The 27,012-nt window shown below is 42.1% G+C and overlaps 2 protein-coding genes across 2 annotated transcripts in view; one reads left to right on the top strand and one right to left on the bottom strand.

The window, feature by feature from the left end:
- Positions 1-235: 235 nt before the first annotated feature.
- On the top strand, positions 236-15,933 carry ANKRD1 (ankyrin repeat domain 1). Its single transcript, XM_061635464.1, has 9 exons — positions 236-410; positions 4,920-5,099; positions 8,746-8,883; positions 8,990-9,097; positions 11,777-11,875; positions 12,182-12,280; positions 12,453-12,551; positions 14,298-14,396; positions 15,713-15,933. The coding sequence occupies exons 1-9, from the start codon at positions 384-386 to the stop codon at positions 15,821-15,823; spliced, it is 960 nt and encodes a 319-aa protein (XP_061491448.1). The 5' UTR covers positions 236-383; the 3' UTR covers positions 15,824-15,933.
- The window catches only part of RPP30 (ribonuclease P/MRP subunit p30), a 28,993-nt gene continuing 17,223 nt past the window's right edge, over positions 15,243-27,012 (bottom strand). The window contains exons 7-10 of the mRNA XM_061637690.1: positions 24,260-24,289; positions 23,226-23,263; positions 21,422-21,501; positions 15,243-18,995 (exon numbers count right to left, since the gene is read on the bottom strand). Coding sequence (XP_061493674.1) covers positions 18,889-18,995; positions 21,422-21,501; positions 23,226-23,263; positions 24,260-24,289 — 255 coding nt within the window. The 3' untranslated portion in view covers positions 15,243-18,888. The remainder of the gene's footprint in view (positions 18,996-21,421; positions 21,502-23,225; positions 23,264-24,259; positions 24,290-27,012) is intronic.

Genomic DNA, 27,012 nt, shown 5'->3' with positions numbered 1-27,012 from the left:
CTAGCATTGCTGAGCTATGTAGTCATTTGCAAATGGAATGAAGCTCTTGCGTTTCACTCTGATTCACATATGCAGTGCGGTTACCCTGCAAGACTCATCCCTTTTTCCCTTCCTCCCCACCCCCTTCCTACCCTTGACACTAGATCTGACTAGTTAACATGTCTGGAATGAGAAAGCACCTATCTCAGAGTTGGCGGGGCTGAGGGCGTACTTGGATTCCCAGGTTGGAAGATTATCTCACTCAGAAGAAGTTCTTGCAGCAATATATAAGCTAAACTAGATTGGTGTTATCTCAGTAAAGCTGCCTTGGGTAGTGGGAAGCATCTGTCCTTAAAGGAGTACCACACACAGTACTATCATCCTTTGATAAGCCAACAGCAGCTATGATGATGCTAAAAGTAGAAGAGCTGGTAGGTAGAAAACTAACCCTCCATAATGACTGTTATGCTAAGGCTTGGGTTGTGTCCAGTTCAATAGTGTGTGTGGGAATTCCATTATTTTGTAAATGGTCTCAATGATTATGTGAATTATACCACTAAGAGAAACTTGGCTATTTCTTTAGATGGCAGCTTAACCTATGCTATGCAAGACAAGAGCAGATTGTGCTAGGATGCTAATGAGTTTGTCTGGTGGTTAAGAACATGAGCTAAGAGCTGTAAATCCCCACTTCAAATCTCAACTTGGCTGTGAGCTTGTCTGGTGGCCTTAGGCAAGCTGGTATCTCATAACTGTAAATGGAAATGGACTGCCTTCAAGTCGATTCCTACTTATAGCAACCCTGTGAAGAGGGTTTTCATGGTAAGCGGTATTCAGAGAGGTTTACCATTGCCTTCCTCTGAGGCTGAGAGGCAGTGACTGGCCCAAGGTCATCCAGAGAGCTTCATGGCTGTGTGGGGATTCGAACCCTGGTCTCCCAGGTCGTAGTTCAACACTCTTAAATATTTATTATTAACAAAGTTATTATGAGGTTAAATAACGTTGGCGTACCTTACAAGGTTGCTGTATTGTACTGAAAGGACCTGTGTAACATGCTTATAGAACATAGGGAGAGTACTATTTTATTTTGACCATTTATATACCACTTAATTACAGTCATCTCTAAGCGACGCACAAGAAACTCAATACAATGAAAATTAAAAGGAGTTGGGAGGAAGGGCAGGATATAAATTCAATAAACAAACAAATCAGAATTCAGTTATATCACTAAGCATTTGCTATGCAATAATAAGAATTATTACTGAAGAAAATGTCTAACTGTAGGACACTATTGGTCAGAGTATGTATCTGTTTATGTGCAAATACATCATACTTTTGTTTCTCCAGTAAATTGTTCTGTATGAAAGAAACAGAGGTCTGGTCCTACCCCAGTAGAGACCAGGAATCTTTTATTTTTAATCTGTTTTATTTATATGCTATATTGTGACCCAGTAGGACCTTCAAAGCAGTTCACAACAAAATTTAGCTGTTAGGTCCAGTGGAACATGGATGGATCACAGCTACTAAGCTGATAAATTACACATGCTTCAACTCTTGTCAGTTGCATCCAAATTAGCAGGTATGCAAAGAAACGTGTGTGTTTCCGGTTATGCTTGCACTATGTCAAGCATGCAGGCTGGACTCAGAAGTAATTGGGAACAATTCTGGACAGGATAATGAACAGAAAGAGGAGCTGAGTGGCTTAATAGGCCTCTTTTCACCTCTAATGTTTATGTCTGTGTTACTGAGGACAGGAATTAGTAATGAAAGGAGCAAGCACAAGACAGGTTTCTTCTGAAATTGTAGCTTGCCTCAAAGGGTCATAGAATCATAGAATAGTAGAGTTGGAAGAGGCCTATAAAGCCATCAAGTCCAACCCCCTGCTCAATGCAGGAATCCAAATCAAAGCATTCCTGACAGATGGCTGTCCAGCTGCCTCTTGAATGCCTCCAGTGTCGGAGAGCCCACTACCTCTCTAGTAATTGGTTCCATTGTTGTATAGCTGTAACAGTTAGGAAGTTTTTCCTGATGTTCAGTCGAAATCTGGCTTCCTGCAGCTTGAGCCCATTATTCCATGTCCTGCACTCTGGGACGATCGAGAAGAGATCCCAGCCCTCCTCTGTGTGACAACCTTTCATGTACTTGTAGAGTGCTATCATATCTCCCCTCAGTCTTCTCTTCTTCAGGCTAAACATGCCCAGTTCTTTCAGTCTCTCCTCACAGGGCTTTGTTTCCAGTCCCCTGATCATCCTTATTGCCCTCCTCTGAACCTGTTCCAGTTTGTCTGCATCCTTCTTGAAGTGCGGAGAGCAGAACTGGACGCAGTACTCAAGATGAGCCCTACCCAATGCTGAATAGAGTTGAACCAATACTTCATGTGATTTGGAAACTATATTTCTCTTAATGCAGCCTAATATAGCACTTGCCTTTTTTGCAGCCACTTCACACTGTTGGCTCATATTCAGCTTGTGATCAACAACAATTCCAAGATCCTTCTCACATGCCATATTGCTGAGCCAAGTATCCCCCATCTTATAACTGTGCATTTGGTTTCTTTTTCCTAGATGTAGAACTTTGCTTTTATCCCTGTTGAATTTCATTCTGTTGTTTTCAGCCCAATGCTCCAGCCTGTCAAGGTCCCTTTGAATTTTGTTTCTGTCTTCCATGGTATTAGCTGTGCCCCCCAATTTTGTATCATCTGCAAATTTGATAAGCATGCTTTTATGGGTCCAATGAGTATGTTTCCTGTAATTGCTGTAACTGCTTCATCCAGGAGTTGTAAAGTCTGGCAAGGAAACAGGACCTTTACTAATTTCACTGCTTTACTAAAAGGGTTGTTTATCAAATTATGTTTGGACATCAACCCAGGGTTATGTTTATTGAGCTCTAGCAACTAGACTGAATGAACATTGTTTAAGGCTAGACACACTTTCCTGACAGAAGGTCCCACTGAACTCAGTGGGACTTATTTCTGACTAGACATCCCTAGGATTGCACTGTCAGACTTTGATCTCCCAAAGGGTTTGATCAGATGCTCAAACAAATGTGAATTTCTACCAAAGAAATACATCAAAGCAAGCAGTTTGGGAGCAAGGAGGACAAAAAATAAGTCCAGACCTTAAGAACCACTCAGTTTATTTTGTTCATCCAAGATACCTTTGTTCTCAACAGCAGGCTCCCATGCCACACAAGGAATTTCAAAGGCAGATGGCACAGAAGTCTGCCAGTTAATTTGGGGGAGGGGGAGGATAAAATTCCATTGGGCTTGCTCAACTAAGCTCTTGGATGTTCCCATACATAGCAGCTCTCAGAATCCCAATTACTTTACCAATTCAGCTAAAGTTAATCAGGAGTCAACTAACATACATTAGCCACACAACCAACTTGCTTCACTGATTTCAGTGAGACATAGCCACAACTATCTTTAGCTGGTTCCACTGTATTGGCTGACAGCTGCATGCAAAGAACACCCCACAACAGGGAACAGAAACTCTTGATTTTAAATGCAGTGTACAGATCACCTGTGGCCACAGATTTACTTGTTTATTTCTAATTGATATGAGAAATTTTGTACCTGGATCCAGATGCATGCTGGTGTTTTCTATGAATGTTCTTCATTGGACATACTGTCTGTCCATCATGGGAAATGTACTCCCTTCTCATCCCATTTTTTCCAGGGCCCATTTGCTAGACAGATACTAGATGCCTGAAGCCAAAGAACTGGTTGGATAGTTCCAATTAATATGTGAAATTAGAGTTGCCAGGTCATAATGCTGCATATATGTCACAGCTAAGACAATTCCCCTGACAGGGCCTAAGCTTTAGATCAGGGATAGACTTCTAGATGTTGTGGAGTGCAACTCCTATCAGCCCCAGCCAGTATATCCAATGGTCTGGGATAATGGGAGTTGTAGTCCAAAGCATCTGGAGGATACCAGGTTGACTACCCCTGGTTTAGACTTAGCAACCCAGTGCACCTACAGCCCCCACCCCTCCAAACCTCCTTTGGCCTGCCCACTTCTTTGTCCATGGAGCCTCCCATCCCTAAGCCCAAAGGTGTGGCTTTGTCCCAGTTTTACTTTCTCCTGGATTTCTCCATTCTCTCATCTACATGTCTCTACTGTCTATCCTGCCCTCATGTCTCTATTTTTCAGACCTACATTGCCTACAGTATCCCATTTCCTTCACTCACCTTGTCTCTCGACAGCCTCGGTATCATCCCTGTCTTCCTGCCCCAAATAGCATCCTGTTCTGTAAGCTATATGTAACCCTACTTTCCTGCCTCAGCTCCCTTATTGCAGCCTTCTCCAACCCGGTGCCCTCCAGATGTTGTTGGACTACAACTCCAATCATCCCTGACCATTGGCCATATTGGTTGGGGATTATGGGAGTTGGAGTCCAATAATATCTGAAGGGCACCAGGTTGGAGACGGCTACCTTACTTTCTCTAGCCCTTTCTCCAGCCTTGCTCTTCACCAGCCTTTCCTTCTGGTTCCTATTTAACAGTCCATTCCCTGCTCAGCACCTTTTCTTCAACTTCCTTGCCTCTGAACGTCCTGCCTCTCTTATCCACTATCTGAAGCCTGACTGTATTCCTTGCCCTCAGTGTGCCCCACAAAGCTGTCCCTGGGGCCTGTGATGGGTCTTAAATTGAGGAATTCCCCTCCCTTCACAGAACTTGTGCTGTGCTTTTTTTTTTCTAACCTGTTCCCCTGAGCATTTGGAATTTGTTGAACAATACTCCATGCCATCATCTCAACTTTTTCAAGAACTCTCTTGCTCTATGTTGTCTTTGGACCATCAGTTTCACCTCAGTTTTCTGAAAGTGCTCTACTTCTCCAGGGCCGCCCACTCTGTCCTAATGAGTTATCTCTGCTTCTAGACTTGTCGGGAAGCAAGACTTTGGCATTTCTGAATCTAAGACACCATGTTTCCTTTGACAGGTGACAGGCAAAAAAGCAGATGGTAGAGAGACGGATGATTTCCTTCCAGAGGACTTCAAAAATGGAGAGTATGAAGCTGCTGTGAGGTTAGAGAAACAAGAGGACCTGAAGACACTCACTGACCATTCACTGACACGACGCAATCTGACTTACAAAGAGGAGAAAGAGCTACAAGCTGGGGTAAAATTGCATTTCTTGAGTTTCTTTATGCACTTCTGTAGCTCTAAAGATTTGAATTCTTGTTGTCCTCTAATTAAGGAGAAATACAGATAATAAAAAGGTTCTGATAGGAGTACATTGGAAACCAGGGAAAAGATTCCCATTTTTTTCTGGGATCCCATTACATTGCCAAGTTGTTTCTAACTAGCCTAACTAGAAAACCAGGAATGAGAGAGGAAATTAGAAGGGATAGCCTGCAGCTTCTTGGGGAATGTAGATCCGTTCAATACACACGTGATGTCTCAGTTCTGATGCCGAAGTATCTCCAGCTATGAGTACCTCAAGCTATAGAGTTGGAGAAAAGGTGGTTCTGGGAATCTAGAAAAATGGCTACCAGTCATGGCTGAAAGCCCTGAACAGGACAGACTATTGGCCAAAGACAGACCAAGACATTTTGGTCCTTGAGCCATGCACAAATAAATGCATGTCCCAAGCCCAGCCAAAATGTTTACAAACATTATTTACTTCCCTTTAATAATCTGCTGCCTTCTAATGATTTCATAATGCCTAATGGAAGGGCTATGCTTTTGGTTCGCATAAAGCAATCCTTTATATTTTCCATGTAGTACTCTTTCCCCAATCTGAAACTCAGTTGGCTAGCTGTACAGAACTACCCAAACCCCATTCAATTCATGATGGGTCAATTATTCAGCTAGGTGCAGGGAATGGTGATGGTCTTAGTGCATTCAGTACTCCCCCCGCCCCAAATGCTATTGGTTGTGCCAGGCTATTTTGTTTCCCCAGTGGCATAATCCCAAAAAGCAAGATGAGCCTCCCTCTGTTTATATTTTGATGCTTGCAGTTTTGCTATCATCCTGCAGCAACAGGCCATTCTGCAGCTGAGGTTCTGCTGTAGGCAAGAGCATTGGTTGAACACCACTCCTACAGAAAACACAGGGCACACAGAGAAGACCTTCACTGATTTACAAACTCAACTTGCCTTGGCAAAATGATGCCTGTGGAGGGCTATAGGTTGAATTTAAGGGGATCTAAATTCTACACTGATTTTAAAGGGCTTGGAATCAGCCGCACCCCATCCCATCACACTTTTTGTAATAAAGATGCAACTTTCAACTGGTTAATTAAGAATCACTTCAAAAAATAGATGTGGAGAATCTGCCAGTGCAATAACCGTTCCACATTTTGGGGATAGGTTCTGTCAATTACAGTCACACTCATTAGCACCTTGTTTTGTGAAAAGTAAGTTGGATTGTTACGCTGTATGAAAGATGTGGCCTGAGCTTTAAATACAAACTGACACATATTCCTAAACAGTTCTAACTAGAATGAATTATATGGAACTTTTTAACTCTGTCTTACGAAGTCTTGTGTGAGTTGCGTGTTTCAGTAGAATTTCAGATGGGAACTTAATGTTGAATTGGCATATCCAATTTTTACAGGGATTAAACCATCTCATTCAGCACCCTAGGTAGCACACTGTGGCCAGTTCAGATGATCCTCTAAACATTGTTTGATAGGGAATGAGCTGTGGGAGGAAAAACATTTCCTTTTCCAATTACATCACAAATAACATTTCTGGGTTACATCCAAAGTTGAGGAACTGTTATTTGTTCTAACCAAAGTTAGTTAACAAACCAAGATCTGAAGCCACAATTTGCTCCTGGTTTGTTTTATTTTAGTCTGTAAATCTGGAATGGCCATGGCTCACTGGTAAACCATATACTATGCATGTAAAAAGATCCCAGGTTCAATTCCTAGCATCTCTAGGTAGGGTTAGGAGACTTTCCCTGTCTAAGATCCTGGAGAGTTGCTGTCAGTCAGTGGGAACAATAGTGAGCTAGGTGGACCAATAAGGTAGCTTCCTATGTACCTAACCTTGGTCAGTACAGTCCTCAGTTCCTGAAGTTCAGATGTAATGTGGAACTGTGGTAGCTTTCACTATCCTCCTCTCATGTGTGAAGGATAGTGGAATGGGTTTAAGTGATCATCTGAACTAGTCCATTATGTTGTCCACATGAGCCAAAACAAAATGATGAAGTGTTCTTCTAGATCAGTGGCCCCCCAACTTATTTCTACATGGACCACTTAAAAATTACTGATGGTCTTGGCAGACGACTTCATGATTTTTTTCTCCATCTTGTAGCAATCGTAATGAGCTGTGCTAGATGCTTTATGCATTTAAATTGAATTTTATTGCTTCTTTTATTTCTTATATCGTATATTATTTATTTAAAATATATCTATCCCACCCTTCTACCCTAAAGTAGGGCACTCAGGGCGGCTCACAATAAAATCATACACAATAAAAACACCCAAAAAAATCAAAATAGATAAAAATACATAAAATATTGGATTACAATTTGAATTCCATAGCATTCTGTGGAATGAATTTTGTAAGTGCTTTTCACAGACATGCCATGGACCACCTGAATGAAGCTCGTGGACCACTGGTGGTCCTTGGACCACAGTTTGGGAATCTCTGTTCTCAATCACAAAGGCAGTGTTGGCCCCTACTTGCCAAGGGGTTTGGCATGCCTGTGAATTTCCCATTCATTCCCTAGTATATAATTCAGTAGAAGTCAATAAGAAACACCTGTGGGGATGTGGAGACTAACCCTGACATGGGCGGGATTCACATGGTGAGTTCTACTAACTAAAAGCCACATCATGTCTCACATGCATAGTGTAATGCATCCTGGCATCACTAGGATTCTCTTCTGCCATGTCTTGAGGAGTCTGGATGGATGGAAGGTGAAGATCCAATCCCTGCAAAAGAATAAAGCCTAATTTAATGAGGAGCTGCCTTTCAGAATGGGCAGTTTGTCACTCAAATCAGAGTATCTTGAAATGGATGAATGATGATGTGTGGATGGAAATGCTATTCAAGGTGGAAAAGCATATCACACTCACTGTGGATAACCACATGGTCACTGCTTATAACCACAACACACAACATCTATATCCATGTAGTAACCGACAGTCCTTTAAAAAATTTATTTCTACAGTTTCTTTACTGTCTCTCCACCTGAAGATTCTGAAATGACAGATTTTTACAAGTAAAAGAGTTACCCTGCAATACAAATTAAAACATGTTAAAATAACATTAATTTGAATAAGCAGACCAGCAGGCCGAGGCAGCACTATCATAAAACAAGGAGAAGCAGTATTATCAGATTCCCCTAAATGTCTGGTGGAGTTAAGAACTAGATACCTGTTGTTGAAATTGCAATTTGTCTATGGGACTTCTCGGGGTGGACATTTCATAACTGTGGTGCTATGACAGAGAAGACCCTGTCACAAACTTGTGTTGACAGAACCTCCCCTCGTATAGACCCTGAAGCAAAGCATCTTCTGATGATTTCAGCTACTGAAGAATGTTCTAAGATCATATGCTGGAGCTGGTGCTATCATGCCTCTTACTATCCTAATTTCTTGGCAGTCACCCACTATGGTTATGTTCTAACTCTGTTGCTGGAAGCAGTATGCATCTGAATACCAGTTGCTGGGAATCACAAGTGGGGAGAGTGCTGTTGCACTCAGGTCCTACTTGCGGGCTTCCCGTAGGCATCTGGTTGGCCACTGTGACAACACAATGATGGACTTATCCAGCAGGGATCTTCTTTTGCTATTTGCTTCTTTTGTTCAGCTCAAGAAAAAGAAACTAGAGGAGAGACCAAAGCTTGAGAGCTTGGAAGATCTTGAAAAAATAATTCAACTGAAGAAAAGGAAAAAATTCAAGAAGGTTAAAGTACCCGTTTTAAAGGAACCTGAGCAAGAAACTGTAGTAAGTTCAGTGGTGAAAGAGTATTCTCTGCTGTTTTTTTTTTGGGGGGGGGGGATTTCCACACACTTCACTGAACCGACTAACATTTATTTCTGCTCTTCATCAGACTGAACCTGTGGATGTTCCAACATTTTTAAAAGCTGCTTTGGAGAACAAGATGCCAGTAATTGAGAAATATTTAGCAGACAAAGGAGATCCAGATGTTTGTGATGAGGTATGCTATTGGTTGATTTCTATCCAAAATCTACTATAAGCCACATCTTTGATCTTAGTTTAAATAGTTGTGGCTTTCCCAAAGGATCCTGAGAGTTGTAGACTTATGAAGATGTTGGAGTTTTTCTCTTTAAGGATCCTGACCTCTCTCCCTTCCACATATATACACATACATACATACACATGGGCACACACACGCACGCACACACAGGTTTAATTCAGATCTTGGAAAAGTTACCTTTTTGACCTACAACTCCCATCAACCCAATCCAGTGGCCATGCTGGCTGGGGCTGATGAGAGTTGTAGTTCAAAAAAGTAACTTTTCCAAGCTCTGGTTTAATTAAAGTACCCTAAACTTCAAGATAGGATAGCATTAATTGCTTCTTTAAAAGGATGTTCAAGCAATATACAAAATATATTTCCCCAAGCATGTTCATTTATAGCCTAGTTCTCACAAAAAGAGGAAGTGCTTCCTAATTTAGGCGGGGACTCTCAGCACTAACTGTTAAATTCAAAATTTAAAAATCCCTGCACATAAGTAGCATGCAAGCTGGAATCCCATTTCCTGATGTGCTGATTTTCTGTGTGCATATGTATGAAAGAACTCTCATTTATGGGAATTCCTGCCTGCAGTATGAAGTTATATGTTCCTGAAAAGTGCACCATCCTACCTGTTATTTGTAAGACCCAGGCCTATGTGTTAGTTCTAAATTGTCAATGCTGAACTGAAATGTGGGTTTGCTTTAATAAAAGGCCTTTTATGATAGAGACAAAGCTGCAAACCTATACCCACTTACCAACTCAATGGGACATACTTCTAATCAATACAGACATTAAATTAATTAATAAATCCATATTACATTTATGCCCCACCTTTCTTTCAGGGAACTCAAGTTGGCATACATGATTCTTCCCCTTACATCCTCACATAAACTCTGCAAAGTAGGTTAGGCTAAGGGATAGTGATTACCCCCCTTGTCACCCAGAGAGGTTCATAGCTGAGTAGAGATTTGAGCTTGGATCTCCTTAGTCCAAGTCCAACACTCTATCCACTATACCACACTGACTTGTATAGAATTGTGCTATCAGTGGCAATAGCCGCAAATGCAGAAATCTTTTTCTGCAGCTCTATGATCGAAGGGCACTTTAAGTCACCTTTTTCATCATGGTGATTCTACTAAGAGAAATGTATGCATGTGCTTTGTTTTCTTCAGTGAAATCAATGGGACTTTTAAAAGGTGCTTATCTTTGTTTGGGTCATGTTCCTACATGATCTCATTCTTTCCTTTTTTTAAAAAAGTTGTGCTACTCCTCCATTGTATCTCAAGTAAAATAGTATTTGTAAGGCACATGATGCATTGAGTTGGGAATTCAAGAGATCCTGAACACATTAATCTGAAATGCTGTGTGTGTAAAAAGCGGTTTTTAGGGCTCCAAGCACAAGCACTTGGAAATAAACAAGCATAGAACCTTTGTCCATAGTATAATGTTGTGGCCAAGATTGGGCACTTGACTCCTGGAGGTCCTTAGTTCAAGCCTTCCTTCAAGTCATAAACACCCAAAATAGCATTAGGCTAGCCACCATTCTCTCAGTCACCACCACCACCACCATTTCTCACTGCTACACAGGGATATCACTACTGGGCTACTTTCATTCATCGTCATTGGAGATCCTTGTCTGTGCTGACCTGCCAGTACTGGCTCTTTAGTGGAGGGATCTTTGGGTAAGAAGTCCTTAGTGAGACTCCTCCTTAAGCAATTCTACCTTATCTTGGCCACTGTCAACACTGCGGGGAGGCTGAGGCTCCTCCTCATCCTTGCTCATGGCTTGCTTACTTGCTTGCTTGGGGAGGTCAAGTGCAGCAGCAGCTAGACAGAGGGCTCCAGGAGTTATCAATACGCCCCTTGCTGCAGTCTAGGCCCAGAGAGTACCCAAGAATGCCAACCTTTCACATTGTTGTTGTCCTTCCAAACTATGTAGACGGTGACTGGAGGGAGCACCTCACAATTTTATTTTTATTTAACAAAATTTATATACCACTTGATTGTAAAGAAAACCTCTAACCAGTTTACAAAACTGAAATACATTCTTCCTCCTACTAAGAAGCTCAGCTGGTACCAGTTCTGATGCCTTTTTTGTGCCAGGCAAAGTTTTGTTTTGTCTTTAAATTTTCCAGAGTATTGCACCAGGTTTCATATCCTTAGTTCTTCAAGTTTTACTTCAAGTTCTTGCTGATTTCAGGGACTGTTTGCTTTTTGCAGTGGCTTCTGTGCCTGCCATTGTTTTTTGGTTTTATGAATTTATGGTATTTAAATTGTACTGTTATTGAAGAGTGGCTTATAAACGGACAAAATAAAAGACGTTAAATATATTAATGTCTTCCAGGACTGTTGTCACAATGACTGAAATGATTATTAATCTAACAACATGATGCCATATATGGTAACATAAGCAAAAGAAAAGGTCCTGCCTAAAGGAGCTTAATTTCTATGAGGGGGAGCCAAGTGCAACAGGGAAAAGGAAATGAAAACCTTTACATGCACACACCTTGTTTCAGTGAGGGCAAGGATAGATTAACCCTATGTGTAACATGTGCTAAACAGTGCTAAGTATTATTTGGTATGTTCCGAAGCTGAGAGGATGGAAATTTACCACAGTATCACTATTCCAATTGACAGTATAAGCGTACGGCCTTGCACAGAGCCTGCTCAGAAGGACACTTGGCAGTTGTGGAGAAGTTAGTCGAAGCTGGAGCCCAGCTTGAATTCCAAGATATGGTAAGCATATACTGGACACAAGTGCAATTCCCTAAGCTGGTCCGTGTATACATGCTCACCTGCTTCCAAAAATGTAAAGGGTCAAATATCCCCCCAAACCCTGGACAACTACACTCCTGCTCATTATCTAAAACACAAGACTTTTTAGTGGAGACACTTTACACATTTGGCTGAGTCTCATGAGGCCTTGAGTAATCAGGTGCTGAAAACTCATATCATATGTAAACCAGCTGACAGAATTCCAATTATTTATTCCAAAATTTATGTTAATCTCCAGTTTTTTTTGCCCCTTGTCCTCCGGCATAGCTTGAATCTACAGCTATTCATTGGACCTGCCGTGGGGGCAGCGTGGAAATCCTGAAGTACTTGCTAAACAAGGGAATAAACAGGAATGCTAGAGACAAGGTATTTTATTACTATAGTCATAAAAATAATTGATGAAAAGAGAATAAAAAATTTGGTTGGGAAGGGTGTACATGAGATTTCATATTAGACTCAAGTTTCCTATTTCTCATATTAGAATGACATGTCCTGCTTCTAGTGATTCTTCTTCTCTTGCCCCTTCTCTTTCAACCAGTTGCTCAGCAGTCCTCTGCACGTGGCAGTAAGGACAGGTCAGTATGAATGCGGGGAACACCTCATCGCCTGCGAAGCAGATCTCAGTGCCAGAGACAGAGTAAGTGAATCCCTGATTCGTATGCTCTTCCAAAGGCAATGCACATAGATATAGGATGGAGAACTTATGGCCCTCCAAGCTTGTTTGTGTATTGAATTTATATCCCACCCTTTCTCCAGAAGGAGCAGAAGGCAGCAAACCCATCAACTTTTTTTTTTTTTTAAAGACCATTCTAAAAAGTTAAACATTCTTTCACCCAGTGATTTCTGGGCTGCCAAAAACAGTCTCCTTCAGCCGTCAAATTCTTGAGTAAATAAGAATGTTCTCAAATTCCTCCTAAAGTCAATAATGACAGAGACAGATGCAAGTCACTGAAGAGAACATTCCACAAACAGGGAATCACCACTATAAAAGGCCCTGTCACAGGTCAATGCCAACCAGGCAGCCCCCAAGACTACAATTTCCATCATGACTATTGGTCATGCCAGTGGAGACTGAAGGGAGCAACCTCTGGAGGGCCACAGGGTACCCATCTCTGGCATACAGCCTTTTGGTCCTTTTGCATGGAGTAGCATATGGCATTCTTATAGTACTTTACTAGAGCAAGCCATAACATTCACACATGTAGGAAAGTGGAGCTACAAACCTGTTTTTCAAGGCTACATGTATAGTCACCAAAAAGGGGTAGTTGTTTGCAAGGGTGGGATAGATAAGCAGGAAGAGACCTGTGATGCTGCTCTGGGTAATGTCACGGGTAATATATGAACAGAGCACAAATTGCTTCCACAGCATGCTGGCCAAAGAACACAGTTTTCCAATGACACACATTATTGCAGGGATGGGAGCCTGTGGACCTTTAGATGATGACAGCCTTCAACTACCATCAGTCTCAGCCACCGTGGTCACCAGTAAGGGATGGGGGGGGGGTCCAACAGCATCTGAGGGCCACAGGTTTCCCAATCCCTGAATCAGTGGTTTTAGTACTGGCAAAATAGCAATTTCCTTATACCTGGAAGAACTTGCTGGGCAGCTCAGTGACAGCCATGTGATCTAGTGTTCTTCACTCCAATAATCCACGGCATAAACAAATCCTAGCACATGCTGACATAGGAAACTGCCTTGCGCTAAGCCAGACCATTGGTCTGTCTAGCTAGCATTGTCTTCACTGACTGGCAGTGGCTCTTCAAGATTTCAGCTAGAAGTTTCTCCCAGGCCTTTTCAGAGAAGCCATGAATTGAAGTTGGAACCTTTAGCATACAAAGCATGTACTCTACCACTGAGCCATGGCCTTTGAAATTTGCAAATGCATGAACAAAAATTAGCAGCCCGTGAATTGCTTTAAAAACCTACATTCATAAGTCATTTGTAGGAGACCATCAATTTAAGAAAGATTGCAAACCAACTTTCCAGTTTATAAAAGCTTCCCTGCATCTTGTTTCAATTTGCCACAGTTGAGTAGCTATTTGCAAGGTTGCCTTTGATTTCTCCACAGCATCAAGCACACCGATACCGGACAACGAAGGGCATATCCCCCTCCCACCCATCTTAACCCTGAATAATACTTCCTCCCTCTGCATAGGGAACTCTGGGAGTTGTAGCACTTTGAGGGGGTAACTCTAGCTCTAAAGTAATACTCAGCAAGAGAACAGCAAGAGCACTTAACATTCCTTCTAGCCACCCATGACAGCACTTTAAAAATGTATTGCACTTGGATGTAAAATATTGGTATACTTATTATATTGCAGTATCATGCCTGAAGAGCTCAAAAGCTCATTCTGTTAATTTTGTGTCTGTACTCTGTTTTAGGAGGGAGATACTCCTATGCATGATGCAGTGAGACTGAATCGTTATAAAATGATTAGACTTCTGATTATGTATGGTGCAAACCTGAATGTAAAGAATGATGTAAGTAGTCCCTCATTCTATCCAGTTTTATCATATTACAGAAACTATACAGAAGCATAGACAAAGCACGTTCCAAAATTATTCATTAATGGGGACAATGAAAAACTATTCATTAAAACATGCTTTAACTAAAAAAAGTTAATGTTTTAAAGATGACTTAACCCCCCCATCATAAAAATTACACATGGGAGAGACCCAAATAATAGGTTGCTTTAAGGAGGATTTCCTGTTAACTTTCTGTTCACCAATTTTTCCATTGTGTATTTGCCCTAGAACATAGTGGAGACAATCATGCGACTGTTCAGTAACAACTCTGGACAGATTTTCATTTTGTTAATAAGATTTCTTACTGCCCTTTACAAGGTCCTAGGGTGGGTTACAACAATGTAAAAATGCAGTATTAAAATCAGTTAAATCAGGAGGCAGTGGTGAACCACCTCTGAATACTGCTTACCATGAAAACCCTATCCATAGAGTCGCTATAAGTCGGAATCGACATGAAGGCTGTCCATTTCCAAAATCAGTTAATGCAATTTACAATCAGAAGTATAGGTCCTAAAATATAAGTATCAAAGGCCAGGGAAAAGAGGCGAGTCTTCAGCATAGGAGATGTGGGGCACAGGAAAAATACTTGCACACAGAGATTCTTCATCCATATGATGGTAATTTCACCTGCAGCATTCACATTAATGTAGCTTCCCGACTGGTTGTAGATTGTGCACAGTATTTGCATATTAGTGAAAGTGCAGAATGTAGAATCACTTTAAACTAGACCACATGGAGTCCTGTACAAACATCACAATTTATCCTACAACCAAGTGAAAACCACTGCAGTGGGACTTGTGACAGCTTTATAATGTTTTATTGTCTTTATGAAGTGAGGTACATTGAGTTCATGGGGTAAAGCAATTACCAGAATAAAAACCACCAAGACGATTGCAGTTGGATTTGGTTGGAACTAACTTTTGCTGGTTTGTACGTTGGTACATTTGCCATCACACTGACTTTCTAGTCTTGAAAATTTGTGCTAGCAGCCCTGACTGGTTGTGAGGAATAGGTGCGATTGAGCAAGAAAGTTGAACTAGATTGATGGGACAAGAACCCACTGCAAGGGTGAAACACACTACTGTGGATGTTGGATGTACAAGTTAGCATGCACTCTAAAACTCATTTGTCACTTCAAAGAGGCATTAGTAGTCATTACTATACTTCCCAGCACCGCCACCACTTCAAAAAGAAAACTAATTTGCAATAGGAGAGCAAAGATGCCTTTTCAAGAAAAAAAATAATGAAATTTCCCTAACTTTTCTCTATAGGAAGGGAAAACTCCAATGGATCTTGTTCTGCAGTGGCAAAATGGTACCAAAGAAATATTCAACAGCTTAAAGGAGAACTCTTACAAGAGCTCCCCTATAGACACATTCTGAAGACTAGACTCAAAACTTCAACGGACTGGACAGTTACCTTGCAAATGGCAAGGTATCATCAATATGAATAATAGCATTAAAAATGACGCCATCTTCACAAAACAATACAAGCATTTGTCTTGCTGCCTTTGTTAAACCCACATAGAACAGAAGAGGGGGTTAAAATATTTCAAAGGCACAGTCTTGAGTGTTGAGATTCCTCTGATTTCAAGTTGGTTTATTTATTCCTATTTATATTTTGTATTTCATCTTTCCTTCCTTTCTCCAGTAGCATTTCTTTGGCTATTCTTTTTTGCTGATATTTTCAGTAAGTCATGTTGCTGCTGCTGTTCTTTAGAAAGAGCCTGTTACTGTGATGTGGTAATCTGAATCAGCCAGGAGCATTAAGCTCCTTAAAAAAACTTTGTTTCAGAGTATACTAGAATTGCTTCCCATCCCTCTTTCAATAGGCAGTGTTTGTAATCATCCCCATTTCTGCTGAATTGCCATTGTCAAAGCAAGCTGTTAAAAGCAAAGATGAGAGGGTTGGATAATAGTAGTGAGAAAGGGTAAAGTTATATGGAATTAAAAAGGAAGGGTTCTACTCTTCTGCTAAAGTTTTTTAATTCAACATGGTGGAAGCTGTTTGAACTACAACAGAGGTAGGCAGCATAGCATCCTCCAGATGATGTGGGACTAAAACTCCCATCAACCCTGACAATTGGCTATGCTGGCTGGGGCTGATGGGAACTAGAGTCACAACCATCTAGGGAACCATATTAGCTACCCCTGAACTACTGAGTTCAAGACAGGAGGTTATGCAGATTAAGAGGACAGAAGCCAAAGATGAACAGGAAAAGTGTTACAGTCAAAGACTGATATTGTAAGAAATGTAGTGTATATTTGTATGGCTTTTTATGTACATTTTGTATTAAATCCTATTTTAAAAAACATAACTAACCACTGTCTTTACCTAAATTTATTATTTATCAGAAAATATCATGGGGATAGAGAGGCTGGGTTAAAAAAAGTTTAATCAACTCAAGACAAAAAATTGGTTGCTATCTTTATTATTACTAGTAGCCTTGAAGCTACAAACTTGCTCATGGAACTCTTACCCTAGGAAGGATCTTTAAAGGCCACATTCTCAATGGCTTGAAGTGAAACAGCAAAGACGACCATATCCCAAACAGCTGCCATTGTCTGGCTCAGCTCCGGATTCTATAATATGTACCACCACACACAATTTTGTAACTACTAAGGCACAAGTAATTTCTTGGTCAAATTAAAGGAGAAAAGGTCACTGGTGAGAGATATTCCATAGTGTACACATTCTAAAAGGATTTTTGGTTTATTCAAAAATCCCTGTCAGTTTTGTCAAGTCCAAGGCTCAGTCTGAGGCCATGCACATTAGTTGCAAAATAAATCTGAAATATTTTTGAAGTTGTAACAGCAAAACCTGAAGCCATTAATTAGTAAGCAAGCCTGATGATATTAACTAGGACTGATGTTGATAGTTTCACGGGTACAGCCTACAAATGGCCACAAATGCGCACAACTGTGGCACAAGCTTGGCTGTAATGCAAGCCCTCTCTAACTCTATGCTAGCTTATCAGGGTCTAATTAAATGTGAGAGCAGTCTCATCCATGTGCCACAACGTATGATGCTCTGAGCTGGTATAAATCAGGGGCTTTAGGGGCAGAAAGAATGGGGCTCAACACACCCACCAAAAACTGCCTGTCCTTACCTGGTATCGTCCTGGCAGAGTTTACTTCTGGTCTTTAATCCCAACAGGAAGAACTGCAGTACCTTCCACCTATCCAGCCATTATTTGCATGAAATCATCTCTCTGTTCCCTACCCACACAGTTTATGTACCAGCTGGATGGCAACATGTGCTCAGAACACCTCTGCTGGTGTCACATCCAGTATAGCCTTTTAATTCAAACCCCTAATTTAACATAATAAAAAGCATTAGGAACTCTCTCTCTCTCTCTCTCTCTCTGTGTCTGTGAGAAAGAGACAGCCAGTTGCAGATGTGCTCTAAGCAACAGAAGATAAAGGGAGTCCCATGGCAGAACAGGCATTCCAAGATAATGAGACAGAAACAGCCAGCTAAGTCTTAATTCAATTGTTCCTGTTGAGGTGAAGAAGGCTGCTGAAGCTTGATCTGGGCAGCCGATAAACTGAAATTTATTTATGTGGGCTAATATCCTTACTGTCAGTTTGTTACTGACTCACCCTCAAAACATGCTCAACACACACAAATAGTTCTGGGGAAGGGAAGAATACACTGAATTATGGATATTGTCAGGATCTGACCACTGGTTTGGATAGGAAATGGCAGATTGGACCAAAGAAAGAAATGAAAATCTATCAATAGTATATGGAAGGTTCATTGAAGTTCTACAAATGTTTAAAAATGGACAGGCAACAGCACTGGAAGCATCCTAGTTACAATGCTCCTAGTGCTAGTTACACAAAATACTGTAGATGGTCAGCTCTTCCTACTATAAGCATGAATAAGGAGTGACTAGCAACTTTAGAACCAACTCCCACTGCTGAGTGCAATTTCTTCAGGAGTACAGACAACAGAGTGTGCTTACAGCTCTCTGCTGTTTGGAACTCACATTGGCAATCCTTGATTTACCACTGTAATCCTGTAGTTAGGTGTCAGGAAGATTCTGTAATCATTTGAGCATGCATACAGAAACTGAATGATAACCAACGGGATGGTTAAGCAGTCTTTAGCTGCAACTGCATTAGGGAGTTCCAGTCCTAGAAATTTCTTGAACATCAGAGGTGGTAAAACCTCTTTGCTATAAGAAGGGTGTACATGATCTCCCATGCCCATGCCACATTTCACTAGGAAGCTGAGGAGTATCTCCTCTAAGAAAGTCACCACGTTATCTACTGTCCCCGATGTCCATTGCCAAGACACTCCATGTAATCATATTGAATATTCATTGTGGTTAAGCCTCATGTCATTGTTAAAACAACTACAATAAAAGCTCTTCCCATCAAGCCATTCTTGGGTGGTATTCTGGAGGTTTGGGAGTTGATGGACACTCCAAAGAACCTGCTTGTCACAAAGCCATCTTGGCTTTTTTACTGACTGGAGTAGAGTCTTCTTCTTCTGGGATTTGAGGTTTTTTCTTTGTATACACTGCTCCAGAGGCAGTCTTCCGGGCTTCTGAAATCAAAACAAGGAGAATGTTTAAAAATGACCCCAAATCCATGAGTTGCTGGCTTACCAAATGACACCTAGAAGGAGGCACAACTCAATGACTAAACAATGCATTGTGCTAGTGCAGCAAACACAACTAAGGAGGTCACATCTGCATACCTGTGGTAGTTGGGCTACTTCAGTGGCAACTGCCCCTGCCACCAGATGCGGCAGAATGTGGAACATAAACAGACACAATTTTCATCTATGTGCCACGTATGTGTATGGATCGTCACCTTGTAGCGGTGAGTGGGCTTGCATGTTCCAATGAACCCTGTGAGCGATGCCATCGGGAGTCATGTGCTCCCAGCAGGGTCACCCATGGCGGTAAGGTCGAGGGAGAGGAACCAGACAAAGAACGATCCAAGAATGTCCTCAATGGCAGAACAGGTGGAGGATAACAATGTGTATGTTACAACGGCTGTGAAGGCGGATGAAGGCAGCAGCAGATAAAAGACTTCCAATCGTCGTGGTACCCATGCCATTGGATCAAAGTCTTTTTCTGTCAAGATTGTGTGTTGGTCGTCGTGTGCCGATCTCCCCACATAAAACAAAGTCACACACAGGCATCTTCCAACCAAATTATCTTGGAAGACAATCTTACTCGGCCACGAGTGATCGCCAGCATGCTAGCCATAACCAAGGAAGCTAGGAGGCTTATACATTGAGGCATTATTATGATGCTGCAACTAATAGGGCACATAACACAACAGAGTAGTTCAACCTGCTTGTGCAAGATGCAGCAGAAACAAGGTCAAAATAACTCATGATGCTCACTTTCTATCTATGCAGACCTATACAGACAAAATACTTATTTGGAAGCATTTAAGCAGACAATGCTGGCACATTAACTGCTCATTCAGGACAAGTAGTCTAGGCCAGGAGCCTGTGGTCCTCCAGCTGCTGTTGGTCTCCAATTCCCACCAACCCCAGAGAGCACAGCCAATAGTCAGGGATGATGGGAATTGTAGTCCAAGAACTTCTGGAGTGCACCATGTCAACTACTCCTAGCGTAAGGAACATAAAAGTTTTGAACACCATACTGCGACAAAAGTGTTCCTTATATCAAAACTCTCAGAAGATTTGTTCCATCATGTATGTACAGTTTTACATTAATGTAGGTAGTGCAGGTCCTGTGTTTGAAATATCTTAGAATAACTCACATTACACTTTTTAAATAGAAATTATGAAACATTTGCTTACACTTGTACTCTTGTACTCATTCTGTCAAATACCTTAGTTATTCCAGTCAGTGCCATAAACTATTGATCAAAACACAAAGGGACATTAGCAGGAACATGGGATACAAGAGCACCTCCCCCACCCTAGTGTCCTCCAGATGTTTTAGGCTACTCCCATCATTCCATGCTGGCCGGGGATGATGGGAGCTGTAATCCACCAGGATGGGGAAGGCTGTACTAGAGCAAATAAGTAAAGGCAGTAGTTAAGCAGTGTTGTACTGCCCTTCACTTAGGGCAGTTTTCAAAAAGATTCAAATGAAAACAAAAATTAAAATAAGATCTAAGCTCCAAAAAGCATAAAATAGTGTACTGCATCTAAAAAGTCAAGAAAATAACAGGGTCTTTGCCTGGGACTGAGAGGACAATAAAGTAAGCACCGGGCAAATTGAAGACTTCTTCCCAGGATACCTAAGATTTATGTTTTATACACCAAGCTTTGTATAAAAGTGAACTGTATAAAAAATTACTAGCACAAAACCACTCCAAGAAATAAATATTTAGACTCTGAATTTAAGTATTATTCACGATGTACTGTGGCCAAAATATGGTCAGATTTCATTTCAAAAATGAAAATCAATAATAAAAAATCAAAAGTGCTGCATTTGAACTTGAAGCTTGAGGTGTGCTGAGAATATTAAACAAGGATGGCATGATTAAAAAAAAGGAGGGAGGACTTTGTCAGCATGCAGTTTTGGGATACTTTCCCTATTTGCTAGAGCATATCTTCTGAGCATCTTAGCACTTAAGGAATGCTTTCGTTGTAATTTGTTTGGAAGTGCAACTATCTCATCTATCTCACTGTTTCAAAGAGAACACAGTGCTTCTCCCTTTGAGACAACGCCCAGGTAATGCAATGGATCAAGTCTATATCTCTCATGGTCACATTTTAGTGTCTCACAAGCATCATCCAAAAGCTCTTAACAACCCCTTAGATTTCGACAGAGTGAACCTTCAAGAAAGCATGCTTCAAACTGCACCTTATTTTAAAATTTCCAGTTTATGCTTTGTGTGAAAAATGTGGACTTTTCCTCTCAAGTAACCACAGGCATCCAGCAGTTGAGGGTGAGGGAAACTACTCCCCCCCCGCTTATGCTTACAACTTTTGTAACCTGAAAGGCTGAGACCAAGCACAGTTGAACTGCTCTGACTCACCTCCATGAAGCAGGACTGCACGGCCATTCGTAGAAACAGCTGCCTTGGCGTTGCTCTCAGACAGGCCAAACAACCACCCTCTTCCAGTTTCATTAAGGATCTTCACGCGCAAGGAAGGGAAAACAGGCTCAAGGCATAGCTGGGCACAATTCCTTTGATCAACCAACAAGAGCTACTGTGGTACATGGGACAGACCCTGATGCTGGGGGCTGAGAAAGTTCAAGATGTTACAACAGCTCTTTCAGCCTTAGCTCCCCAGACGCTAGGAGGAGGGAAATTAAAATAACCTACCTAACAAAAATGGAAAAAATGGACTGCCTTCAAGTTGATCCCGACTTATGGCGACCCTATGAAGAGGGTTTTCACGGGAAGTGGTATACAGAGGTGGTTTACTATTGCCTCCCTCTGAAGCTGAGAGGCAATGACTGGCCCAAGGTCACCCAGTGAGCTTCATGGCTGGGTGGGGATTCAAACCCTGGTCTCCCAGGTCATAGTCCAACACCTTAACCACTACACCCCACTGGCTCTCACTTGACAAAAGCGTTTGTTAAATTAATGAAGGGGTGGGGGTGGAGAAACCCATGGCCCTCCAGATGTAGCCAGACTGTAATACTCATCATTTGTAACTATTCAACTCCAGCTCCCAGCCAGCACAACCAATGCCATCCAGAAGGAGCTAGACTCCAACATCCAGGGCACGTGTTCTTAACCTGTGGTCCACAGACAGGCTTCAGGGGATCTGTGAACTGGGCGCAAAAACATTATTTTCCAATGCAATAAATTTTATTTGTTTATGGGGGGATTTATTGCTTTCATCAGATTCTCAAAGGGGTCCGTGACCCCCCCAAAAGAGTAAGAACCACAGGTTGGCCACCCCTGGATTAATATGTTTGTTGGCGGTGGCTGTGACACTGAATTTTACACAATGCTACCCAACAACAAAAAGGTTCTCTGGGCAGTTTACAGTAAAAGTGAAAACTATACATTATTAAGCAACTGAAATGTAAACATAAAATCTAAGACAGAATACAAAGAGCAACAGACAAAGACCCAATGTAAAACCAGATACAGGGAATAACATTGTACAAACAATCTAAAGGACCACTGAACATGTTTTCGGATTGAAAAGCTGGGGGGCGGGGGAGTGAAGAGGTCTTGAAGTTATGCTGAAAAGACACCAGGCAAGCTGGAGACGCTTGCCTGGTACCTTTTCAGCACAACTCCAAAACTTCTTTTTTTATTTTCAAACTAAATGGTAAATTATGGAACTTTGCAGTTTTGAGCAAATTTAACCTGCTTTACCCAAATTTGTCACAGACTACAATGGCATGGGGGAGGGGAGCAGTAGCAGCGCCCCCCCCCCCCGGTGGTGCTGGGTTTACCAGGATGGGACAAAGGAGCAGCAAGATTGGGGGGAGCCTTGGATTGGCAGATTCAGCATCTGTAGGTGCACATAAATCTGTGGGATGCTGCTGGCAGTGCTTATCTGGAGCTCCACCCAGTGAACAGCACGGCCAGGACAACATCGCTATCACTCCACCCCTCCCTCCCCCTACACACTGCTCCTGGTCAAGGGATGTGTAGTATCAATGGGGTTGACACAGAGTGGAAATGTTGTAAATTTTATTAGAATGCACTGCATTTTATTTTCTCTCCAATCAAATTGACCTGTAACTTCCCCCACAAAGCCAGTCATTTACCAGCATTCTAATGCTGACAGTTTACCCTTTAAAGAAGAGGATGATGGTGATATCTCAAAAGCAGTGAAATTTAAAATATCCTAACGCACACATGAAAAGGATACAAGTTAGCCACATCATATGGACCTCGTAGTTGTAGAGGCTATAGCAGAAAACAAAACCATTACATATACAGATACTAGATAACAAATACGTAACTGTATAGTACATGGCACTGTCATTCAATCTTGGGTCACCAAATGTTGTTAGACGCCAGTTCTATCAGCCCTGGCCAATGGTCAGGGATGATGGGAGTTGTAGTTTAGCAACATCTGGGGACCCAAGATTAAGGGACACTGCTCTAAGGTACTGAACAATGGCCATGATATTGCAGAGTCAAAACTTGAAGTCTGGGAGTACAATCCACTTCCAGGCAAAGTCAGTCAGGCAACTAATTAATTTTAATGGCAAGAGGTTATACTATAATTATTTGTATTGCCTGATGCTCAGGAATCTATATAACCTGGAGTTGTACATTACAGCACTGCCTGGAAGTTGCTAGAAAAGTCAGTGTAATGCCCAATTCTAGTTAAAGGGTGTACAAATTTCCCCAAAAAGAGTGGCATGTGCAGGAAGACATAAAAGTGCCAATGCTGCTTTGATAACAAAAAAAAAATGGAAATGGACTGCCTTTGATTCTGACTTATGGCAACCCTATGAATAGAGTTTTCATGGTAAACGGTATTCAGAGGTGGTTTTACCATTGCCTTCTTCTGAGGCTGAGAGGCAGAGACTGGCCCAAGGTCACCTAGTGAGCTTTATGGCTGTGTGGGGATTCAAACCCTGGTCTCCCAGGTCGTAGTCCAACTCCTTAACCACTACGCCACACTGGCTAACAAAAGATACAACACAAACCCAAAGGAACATGGGAAGCTGCCTTCCGGAGTCAAGAGCACTGGCCCATCTGGCTCAGTGTTGTCTACGAGTGGTAGCTAGCAGCTCTCCAGGATTTCAGACAGGGCTTGCTCCTAGCCCTACCTGGAGACGCCAGAGATTGAACCTGGGGCTTTCTGCATGCAAGCTAGGTCCTTCAAACGAAGCATGCATTTTCAGGCATCTATGAATATTTATACAACGACACATGCACACACTCTCTTACCTTTTCTGCTGCACTAGATAGAATTATGTTCTAGGAAATAAGATAAAGAGTTATTTATTTTAGATAACATGAAACTAATTAGTTTGAGTAAAAGCTGCTGGACGTATTATTTCCCTCTTCCAAAGGTAATGACTTCTACCAAGGCAGAACCCCATGTGCACTCAGACAGGCACATTATACTCCTATCTGAGCTGCCTTCTGCACTGCAGTGGATCAGTCACTCTGCTGATCTCTTTGGGAAGGAAACATGTCACATACACCTGTCTCACAAGCTGATGAAAAAAACCTTGTGGGCGGTGGGGTGAGGAGTGGGCACTGCAAGAAAGATAGATAAAAGCCCAGACAGTGTCACAGCACCTACCTTCTTTATGAACCTACTTTTGCAGCTGTAAGAATTAGAAACATTTGGTTTTAACAACACCAGAGGTTTTTAGGAAGCTGGATTTGGCACTTAATATCCCACTCTGCAATTCTGTGAAACCCCAGATATGTACACAGCTCTGATAACAGTGCATATGGAAATAGCCTTATTAAGCTCTCGCACTGAGCTATGATACCATGACCATTTTCAAGCCTCTTGCTTATTTCTCAGTGTCCTGTCCTGCTAGGCAAACTATTAAAAATGAGGAATACCTCCCCAGGAATAAGAGCAAAACACACTCAAGAGAGGTGAGCCAGTGATACGATTTACAGCAGCCTCTATTTACAGAGTATGGCTATTAAAGAAAGGGCATTCTATCACCCATTCAACACAAAGTGCACTGAGAGGGTCTTTGAAAGCTGGGCACAAGTGGAAAGCTAGTAGCTTTCCTAGCAATGAGGATGGACGAGAACTTTCAGTATGACTCAATCCTGGTCTCCCCTACGCACTAGAGCAGAGTTGGGGAACCTCTGGCCCACGAGCCAAACTTGGCCTGTCAGTCCTCCCCATGTGGCCCACAAGGCTGTTTTGGGGAAGCCATGCCCACCAGTCATACATGATGTCAGGGGTGGGGCAAGTAAGGGCAGGGCTTGAAAGGAACAATCAGGTGTTTTAAGTGGGCTTCCCACTGTTCCTTTGCTGGAGTCAGGTGTGCTCCAAATAAACTATCAGCCAATGGGCAGTAGGAGTGCACTTTCGTCAAGGAGTTTCGTCAAGGAGTGGGAAGCGGTTTCCCTTCAATAGAAACTGCTTCTCTCTTTTCTCTCTTCCAGCACTGCTCTTTGAAGACACCCCATACATCCCCTTTCCACCTCCAATACTGGGGATGGGAAGGAGACATGCAGAGAGCCTGGGAAAAGGGAAAAGGATTTTGGTGGGTGGGTGGGACAACCCACCAGTCAATCATGGGACAGCATCATGACATCATGTGAAGGACAGGTGGGTGATCTTGCCAACCTATCAAAGTTGGCCCAGGGGGTGGGGCCAGGTACTGATCAGACCCCCAGAACCAAACAGTTCCTTCTCCTGCAACATGGGAGGGGTTTGTGGTTTGTTTCTGGTCTTGTAGTTTGAGACCATTCCTTGCTATACTCAAGATGGGCTGTTGTCCGATGTTTATCAGCTGAGGAATGAGATGGGACTACACATGGACAAGACAGAACTCAGATATTTTCCCGTGGAGTCTCCTGTTTGTCGATTAAAAGGAAGAAAACAGTCCTCCCCAATAGCAGAAGTGCTCAGGGGCTTCCAGGATTTACACAATATTCAGAAGAAGAATATTCAGAAGAAATTCTGAAAAAAAGGAGGTGTGTATGGAAGGGAACTGGTCTTCTTGAGTACCCTGAAACTGTGGATTAGAGTTTGCACCATTAGGTTAAAAGACAACAACCACCTCCCTTCCTTATGGTCTACAGGTAGTGCACAGAATTATAGAATAGTAGAGTTGGAAGGGGCCTATAAGGCCATTGAGTCCAACCCCCTGCTCAATGCAGGAATCCAAGTCAAAGCATACCTGATAGGTGGCTGTCCATCTGCCTCTTGAATGCCTCCAGTGTTGGACAGGCCACCACATCCCTAGGTAATTGGTTCCATTGTTGTACCGCTCTAACAGTTAGGATGTTTTTCCTGATGTTCAGGAAAATCTGGCTTCCTGTAACTTGAGTCTTGCACTCTGGGATGACCAAAAAGAGATCCTGGCCTTCTTCTGTGTGAAAAACCTTTCAAGTTTTCAGGAGAGAGGAAAGGGCAGGGAGGAAGGACCTCTTTCCTCTTTCCCACTCTCCAGAACCTCCCTCCTTCAAAAAACCCCCCCAAAAACCCCACAGCAATAAAGTGCTAATTCTGTCAGACAAGGAAGGTTCCACAGAGGGGAGGAAAATGTTCCTTACTCTTCCCCGTTCCTGAAGCCTTCCCCTTTGAGCCCCAAACAGCATGTCAAAGCTCCTGCTTCAGGATGGCTCAAACTCTGATTGGGAGCACTCTTGTTCAGGGGTGGTGGAAGGACTGATCCAGACACCCCCTTCCTTTCCTTCAACAGGCAAGTCAGTGCTGTCAAAGCACTGACCATCTGTTTGGCAGGAGACAGACAGCTGTATACAGCCCACTGTTTTGGTGTTCATAGCTTTTTTTTTTTGTATTTTAGGTGTATGCTTCATGGTTTTAATGTCGTGAATAGTTTAACTATATTTTAATTGTATATTTTTGTATGCTTTTAACCATATGTAGTTTTTATCTGTAAGCTGCCCTGAGTTCCAGCTTTGGAAAAAAGGCGGGGTAAAAATAAAGACTCATTCATTCATAGCCTGCCCTCCTTCAGGATCTATACAGCTTA

Source organism: Rhineura floridana, chromosome 7, assembly GCF_030035675.1.
Source record: "Rhineura floridana isolate rRhiFlo1 chromosome 7, rRhiFlo1.hap2, whole genome shotgun sequence".
Taxonomy (NCBI): Eukaryota; Metazoa; Chordata; class Lepidosauria; order Squamata; family Rhineuridae; genus Rhineura; species Rhineura floridana.
Note: the sequence above shows the minus strand (reverse complement) of the source record. Positions and strands in the feature narration are given on the sequence as shown.